Here is an 8,367-nt window from a genome sequence, read left to right on the forward strand (position 1 = left end):
CAACAAAAAGCACACGTGCCAGTCCCGCACATTACTGTCTGTTATTCTCTATCACCCCATCCAAAAAACAGTTCTTTCCGCGTGAGCGCGATAGAGAGTGCACTAACACACTCGAAATCATCGCGTGTCATTTCCTTTCATTTCTTTTGAAGCTGAACAAGTTTTTGTGCCATATTCTGGACAATTTTTTTTTTTTTTTTGCAATAAACGTTTAGTTGAAGTTAAGCGCTTGTGTTGTGTGTTCTGTGTAATAGTGGCTGCGCTGCCTAGCAAGATAGACGAAATAAATTGTGTTAGAAGCACCAAATGGAATGCGCTAACGGCGGGTTCTCTCTCTCTCTCTCTCTTTTTTTTTTTTACCTTACGTTTGTTTTTCTATTCAAAGGTATTAAATTTACTCTGTCCCTGTGCTGACCCGTTCAGGTGTCATCGTAAGGATAGACGGTTACGTGTGGAGCTTTTTTTTTTTTTTTTTTTTAATGAGAAATGACAACGCTTACATGCTCTTTTCTGTCTTTTTCGGTGCCGAGCTGCGTGATTTGGTTGTCTCTTTGCAGCATTTGGCGTCGCGCACTTGTGGCTAACTGATGTCGCGAGGAAATATATATAAAGTATAGAAAAACAAACACGCTTGAGGGTACGAACAGAGCCATCGTGACTGCGAAGCGAAACACGGCCGCGTCACCTGTTTGGGTGGTCCTTAGAAGGACCGTTTGGGGAATGCGGCGAGCGCGCGGAAGGGGTGCTCGCTTACGCCTTCTTCTCCGTCTTCTTTGGAAGAAGCACGGCTTGAATGTTGGGCAACACACCGCCCTGCGCGATGGTGACGCCGGAAAGCAGTTTGTTCAGCTCCTCGTCGTTGCGGATGGCGAGCTGCAAGTGACGGGGGATGATCCGGGTCTTCTTGTTGTCACGAGCGGCGTTGCCCGCCAGCTCGAGCACCTCGGCGGCCAGGTACTCGAGTACGGCAGCCAGGTAGACCGGAGCGCCAGCTCCGACGCGCTCGGCGTAGTTTCCCTTGCGTAGGAGGCGGTGAATACGGCCCACGGGGAACTGAAGCCCCGCGCGGCTAGAACGGGTCTTGCTCTTGCCTTTCGCCTTGCCGCCCTTGCCACGTCCGGACATGGTGTTGCTTTTCGCTTGGTACGACGCCGGTTGCCGAAAACAAGAAAGCTGCTGCCTTCTGAGATGAGAGCCGTGCTCGAATGGTGGTGGTGGTGGTAGTGATTAGAATGAAGAGGAAAAAGGCACCTAATTTCTGTCTGCCTTCAGGCGACACGGCGCAGTGCCTTATAGGGGTGGGGGGAAGGAGGGATAAAAAGAATAGAAGGAAAGTAGAAGCAGAAGAAGACAGCCAACGAGAGGAAAAAAGAAGGAGATAGGAAAGTGGGGATCCGGTCGAAGAAGTCCAAGGGCGGGGTGCCACAATGCGAGAGCTACACGGCGTCAGGAGACCGCGGAGGGCGAACCAGTCGGCGGGAGCTACGCTGAAGTCGGAGATCGCGAGGGCACAACCGTCCAGCTTGAAATCCTGCGAGCGAATCCCTCGAATGGTTTCCGTTGCCACCATCGCGCGCCGCCGCTCGCGGGGAACGGATGAGAGTGTGAGAGAGAGAAGCCGTGCGAACCAATGGGGCGCGCGCGTTGTGCTGATCTCGTCAACACCCCTCGCTCATATTTAAGCGCGGCGAGACGGGGGGACACGCGCATTCGACTCTGGTCTCGCGTGCGTGTTGTGTGAAATCATGCCTCCCCAACCGTCTGGCAAATTGTCAAGAAGGCCGGCAAGGCGCAGAAGAATGTGCGCGCCACGGACAAGAAGAAGAAGAAGCGCCGCAGGAAGGAGAGCTTCTCCATCTACATCTATAAGGTGCTGAAGCAGGTGCACCCCGACACTGGTGTCTCCAGCAAGGCCATGTCCATCATGAACAGCTTCGTGAACGACATCTTCGAGCGTATCGCCGCCGAGTCGTCACGCCTTGCTCACTACAACAAGCGCTCGACCATCACGAGCCGGGAGATCCAGACCGCGGTGCGCCTGCTGCTGCCCGGAGAGCTGGCCAAGCACGCGGTGTCCGAGGGTACAAAAGCCGTCACCAAGTACACCAGCTCCAAGTAGGCGTGCGTCGTGGGCCACAGCGAGCAACGACAAATCAACGGCTCTTCTCAGAGCCACCCAAATTGTCTGCGTCGGCATAGGGGTTGTGCTGAGAGATTCGGCTCCGAATCCATCCTCTTCTCTCTGTTGAACACCGCTAGCAGGAGCGTTGGTGTGCCGCGCTCGACGTGTGTGCTCGGGGAGGTTGAACAGGTAAATTAGAGAAGACCGAGTGCGCGGAGAAAAGTGCCACAAGTACGGTAATGGAGGGAAAACAAAACCAGGAGCGTGGTAATTAAAAAAAAAAAAAAACAGGGGGAAGGTGGCCGCTTCTCTCAAAAAAAGGTAACATGAACTCGAGTGTGTTCAGCTCTTGGGAAATGATAGAATAGGAAACTCGCGTCAGCGCTTGCCCGAGCAACTCCGACATGTCGGGCCAAATATGAAGGGGTATACACGGTATGCAGTGCATGCGGAGAGAAGGAAACTGCCGAACACTTGATAATGCTATGTAAAGGGCTTCACCTTATAGTTTAGAATGATGGCGCAGAGTTTTTCAAAAGCACCGGGGTTTAGAGACGGGGGAGGGCAAAATAGACTTTAGGCGGGTAGAATTAACTAGAAGGTGGTTATCTTATTGGTGGCTAAAGTCAAGGCAAGAGTGAAAACTAAACCATTCACTGCAAAGCACCGCGGTCCTATACTTCACTATTTAAAGAGAGAAAAAAAACAAGATAAATGTAGCTGTTTGTTAGGTCAGCATTATGGCTAGGTGGTGATAGCTGCCGCCCGATGTGAAGGGTACAGCCACATTCATCAGACAGCGCAGAGTTCCTTCTCTGCCACGCCATTCATTTGTTTACGAAATTGGGGCATTTATTTCTTGAGAGCGCAGGGCAGGCCCGTTTCGAGACTGTAGGAGGAGTGAATGTAGCTTAAAGTGCGTGGCGCGGTGAAAAATGTGCGGAAGCATTGATGCAAGAAAAGATAGGGGAGAAATATATAGACGCATGTGACAATAGCTGTAGAAGCAGAAAAGCGTGGCGGCGGACTGCATGCTAATTATTGTCCGAAAGCAAAGTATCGACAGCCCGAGTGAAGGAAAAAACAAAACTGTGCGTACGCATGACAGGGGTACCACGCAGGTGATTTATATAGTGCACAAAGAAGTACGAAATCCAGTAAAGAAAGGCGGTCGACACGAGGTATGGGCATTTCCCGTTTTCGCACCGAGTGCTCCGTTTGCGCGTCGCCGAAAGAAACATAGCCAGGCCGGCCAGCAAACGACACTGCTCGGCTTGACGTTTACATAATCACACGGTGTAGCGGAACACTGTGTTCTCTTCGAAAGAACAAATGCGCCTGTGCTAGGCACAAATGAGTGGTACGTTCCATTCGGAATGTGGTGGGAAACTTACCTTAAATGAATGAGCGGACGCACCGTTTATTTCCGCTTTGTTTTAGATTACTGACTATGTTCGGCGGGTCGACAGTGCATTTGTATGAAGCTTTCAAGCGCGATCATTTTGTAATTTCGCATCGTGCGTCCCTGCCACAAGTTCGGGGAAGGAATACTTTCAATATGGGAACCCTCATGATTGTGAAAGATGAAACTGCGACTACTTAAACACACTTGCACCACAGAAATGGCACGCGCAGTTTGGTATTGGGGCACGTGAGAAGGGAATACAATAGATGGGCATTGGCGCGCATCTTTTTTTCTTATTGATATGATATGTAAGGAGATGTCGGCGCACCATTATGGCGCCGGCTACTCCTTGGCCGTTGAGTTAAACTTGAACACGTATCTTGAAGCAAAACGTACAAAGCAGTGCATGGAAAGTAGAAAACTCGGGCAGAGATATGCAAAGACACACTTACACTTATACGCACATATCAGAACACAATGGTAAGTAAATGTTCGAAAGTCAATGAATGAAGTCTCTGATATAATGTCCCTCGATAATATTCGGTCCACCAGCACAAAACAGTAGAGCACACGTCTGGTCCGTATAAAGATGCATTCGCTCGTGTGTACATAATTGTCGACACGTCATTCATTTCACAACACACACATGATGAGAGTCACGTGATACTGTACATAATAAGTACATTTGTTACAAATGAAAGTTCGTTATTTCTTAATACTTATCAGCAATCCCGCTGTCTTGTAAAGAACGTGTTGATGCTTTTAAAGCGTGCGACTGTAAAACTCGAGTAGGCCACGGACCCAGAAGTTTCTTCATGTTAAACGGTCTGCGGTCTAATGCCAACTGTTCGGACTTAAGACGGCGTCTCGTGATGTGGACAGTCTACGAGAAGGTGACATACGTCTTCATCTATCAATCCGCATTCGCATTCGGGACTTTCAGCTCTGCCGTGTCTGTGCAAAGAAAAAAAAAAAACAAATGTTTTTGTGTATGCCGTGCCTAGCCTCAATCGGTCAATTAGAGTTTCCGATATTCTATCTAATGCCAGCGTAATTTTTAATTCAATAAATGGATCGATGTGGTATAAATCGCACCTCTTTGTACTTTGGTCAAACCAAGCAGTTTTGCTCATTCTGAAAGTTGTATTCTTTATAATACTACGCAATTCACTTTTTTCGAAATATTGGTTGCCACGATGTGTAGACCTACTTTGTGTGCTCTGGACGGCTCTGGAAGGCCAACTGCAAATCTTCTTTGCACAGCTGATGCCGTCCGGATAGTCGTTGATAGATTACTTAACAGGTTGTCAGCCTCCGAAGGTATTATGTAAGCGAAAGTACGCATGCGTAAAACATGCAGCGAACGAACACTCTTCCAACGCTGTAAAGAAGAAAGAATGCATAAAGGGTGGTGCATTTTACGCTCCAATCTCGTCCTATGTAAGGCGCTTTAGAGTTAGGGCTGTTTTGCCTGTAATTGCGTGACCCTTGCAGGGTTCCTCACAGTGCAACCGTGCACTTGAAACGGGCAGGTGTTGAACCACCCCGCAAGGAGATGGGGAAACTTCGCTGCGACCGGACCGCTTGACAGTCCGTGTTTACGGGAGGAGAGGCGCGCCCGAGAGGAGGTGCGCTCTCACTCTCTGCCGTCCCCGTGAATGCTGAAATGAGCGCGGTCGCGTTGCGTGGCTTCGGTGAAACTGCCGTATCGCGATATGTAGTGGAGCTGCCACAGTAAAATTTGAGACACGCGTAGCCAGCCAAAGGTGCTGTTACTTTGCCGAATTTCACGTGCCGGCGTCCACAACAACGCGAGCACGCTTTGTTTAGAAATTTCCGGCCATGAGGCCGTGCCCGGACCGCGTGTGTTAGTCCCTTGGTTTGGCGACAAGGATGGCGTCAAAGTGACGCCGTGAAACGGGTTTCGTGCGTGCAAATGAGGCATTGATGTGATTAGAGAGAAAGCGAGAACATAGAAAAGAAAAAAAAAAAAGAGGGGGGGGGGCACACGCCGGGGACGAGTAGTCGCAAAGTGTTAAGTGTGCAGTTTATTTACGTGCGGCACACAGGTGAGCTGTTGCAGCTGTGAGTTTTGACAAATATTGCGTGTGTCATGTTCAGTGGACACGATGAAACGTTTTTTAGCGAACGCGTTGTATCCGCTGGGCTTGTACGTACGCGTACATGAATTGTCGCTTACTCGGTTTGATGTCTCCTTGCCGCTGGGGCAGCTGATACGACTGATACGCCATTTTGCAGCAGTGAAGGGTGCGTGAATGAATGGGCAAGAAACTTAGCAACAGTAACGAGAAAAGAATTAAAAACAAACAAACAAACGAAAGCATGTTTGCCGTGTATATTCAATCTTGTAGTGCAGAAAAATAGTCAGTGCAGCAACCTGCGCGGCCAACGCGCTCCTCGCGAAGAAAAGAGGGAGAGAGAGACGAGCTGGCCGCCGACCAACCGGCGTGCGCCGTTCGCCTTCCTCCTCAGTCTCGCGGGCCGGCGCCGACACCGCGACTCGATCGTGTCGAGCATTCGCTTGGATTCGCTCGCAGGATTTCAAGCTGGACGGTTGTGCCCTCGCGATCTCCGACTTCAGCGTAGCTCCCGCCGACTGGTTCGCCCTCCGCGGTCTCCTGATGCCGTGTAGCTCTCGCATTGTGGCACCCCGCCCTTGGACTGCTTCGACCGGATCCCCACTTTCCTATCTCCTTCTTTTTCCTCTCGTTGGCTGTCTTCTTCTGCTTCTACTTTCCTTCTATTCTTTTTATCCCTCCTTCCCCCCACCCCTATAAGGCACTGCGCCGTGTCGCCTGAAGGCAGACAGAAATTAGGTGCCTTTTTCCTCTTCATTGTAACCACTACCACCACCACCATTCGCTTTCCGGGCGCGTTTCGAAGCAGAAGCAGAAACTTCGGAAGCCGTCATGTCTGGCCGTGGCAAAGGTGGCAAAGGGCTGGGGAAGGGTGGCGCCAAGCGTCATCGAAAGGTGTTGCGTGACAACATCCAGGGCATAACCAAGCCGGCCATCCGTCGTCTGGCGCGCCGTGGCGGTGTCAAGCGCATCTCTGGCCTCATCTACGAGGAAACTCGCGGCGTTCTCAAGGTGTTCCTCGAGAACGTGATCCGCGATGCCGTCACTTACACCGAGCACGCCAAAAGGAAGACCGTGACAGCCATGGACGTCGTGTACGCCCTCAAGCGTCAGGGCCGCACCCTGTACGGATTCGGAGGCTAAGAAGCCAGCGGCGTCGCCTGCAGCCAGCCAACGAGAACACAACAGCCCTCTTCAGGGCTACCCACTTGATGCTTCGGCAGTGTGATCCCAGCGGTTCGCCATACCCGTCCGTCCCTCTTTGCAATATCATTGCGTCATCGCTCAGGTGAGCAGCACCTCGTGTAGTAGTAGCTTGATCGCGCTGGGTACTTGTCACGTTCACCGCATTTCGTTCGCGTCGTCGTCTTTCTCCTGGGTCTGCATGCACGAATCAATCGCCGCATCTGCGAGTTCTTCCTCTCCTTCCTGCAAGCCAAGCTGCTAAAACGGGCCCGTCAAGCGAACGTCGCCTAGTTACCTTATCGCGCGAAGGAAGAAGCCGAGCGCAGCGTTCTACCCTGGTCACTGCATTCTTGGAGACACGACTATGCTCAGGAAGCACGAACTCGCTTTTTTCTTTGGAATGCCCACTACACGATCGCGTCACGTTGTGTCAAAATAAATAAAAACGCACTATGTTCTACCGTGGGGCACCCAGACGAAGAAGGGATGTGTACTTACAAATGAAAAAATTGATTGTGACAGGTTGGTCGTGTTTACCGCGCCCGCTGTGCACTCAGAAGTGCCCCATTCAATAACACATTGTGTACATTGTCACGCCTAATAATTTTTGTTTGTTTTTTTTTTTTCACACCTGGCGCTGCCGAGCTGCAAAATACAAAAAAAAAGAAAGAAAAGTGGAAGGGGATGTTTAAACAGAATTTCTGCGCAAGTCAGAAGCAAGTACACAATAAGCGCTGCCCATGCAGCGTGCTGAGGGAAGCTGCACTTGATAGAAGTGGCACTCATGTACTGTACTGGTGCTGCGAACACTGCAGTTGTGAAAGCTTTACTTGGACGGACAGCTACGCAACAAGTGTTTCCATTTCGCCGGCAGAGGTGGTCACTCTAGGGAGGCTGGCTTCGCCGCCCACGCGAGAGGGGGGGGGGGGGGGGGACTAGCCCATGATGTAAACGCGAGAGGTTCGAGCGCGGGAAATTCGAAAGCAAGGCGCGCTCGCGTGAGCCTGCCGTCAGATGGCGACACCAACCCACGAGCATTGCATTTTCAAGTGCACCCTTGGTTTCCCACCCACCTCCGCACAGGACGAGGCGTGTCGAATGTGTAACCAAGGCGCACGACAGTGGTTCTGCTCAGGCAAAGCCTACCTATAACAAAAATTGTTCTCCATGTGTGTACCTTCATTTTCTCGTGAAAATGTGAAAGAGGAGTGAATGGGGCTTTTTGAGGCGCGTGTTGATCTTCGTTTCTATTATGATTATTATTTTTCACCCTTTCATTGAGTCCATTTCCTGCTTTTTGTGCCACATATTTAGCACTTAGAGGTTGGGGGGGGGGGGGGGGATTGCTGATGTGTAAGATGGAAAAGAAGAGGAAAGTGAGCCCCGAAACTGTCTGCATCAGGATGCGACACCTCAGCGGTAGCTCACAAGGGATGGGGGGTGAGGGGGGATTAAAAGGGTGGGAATAAAAGTGTAGAGAAAGAGACATGAGGGAAGCCAGAGTGAGACGACATATCGAGGGAATAGGAGTAAAAATGAAACAAAACATTCGAACG

The 8,367-nt window shown here is 50.7% G+C and overlaps 1 protein-coding gene across 1 annotated transcript; it reads right to left on the minus strand.

The window, feature by feature from the left end:
* Nucleotides 1-665: 665 nt before the first annotated feature.
* LOC142794778 (histone H2A-like) lies at nucleotides 666-1,631 on the minus strand. Its single transcript, XM_075885946.1, has one exon. The coding sequence runs from the start codon at nucleotides 1,123-1,125 to the stop codon at nucleotides 751-753; it is 375 nt and encodes a 124-aa protein (XP_075742061.1). The 5' UTR covers nucleotides 1,126-1,631; the 3' UTR covers nucleotides 666-750.
* Between the last annotated feature and the right edge of the window lie 6,736 nt (nucleotides 1,632-8,367).

This window comes from Rhipicephalus microplus, unplaced genomic scaffold (genome assembly GCF_043290135.1).
Source record: "Rhipicephalus microplus isolate Deutch F79 unplaced genomic scaffold, USDA_Rmic scaffold_499, whole genome shotgun sequence".
In the NCBI taxonomy this organism is placed as follows: Eukaryota; Metazoa; Arthropoda; class Arachnida; order Ixodida; family Ixodidae; genus Rhipicephalus; species Rhipicephalus microplus.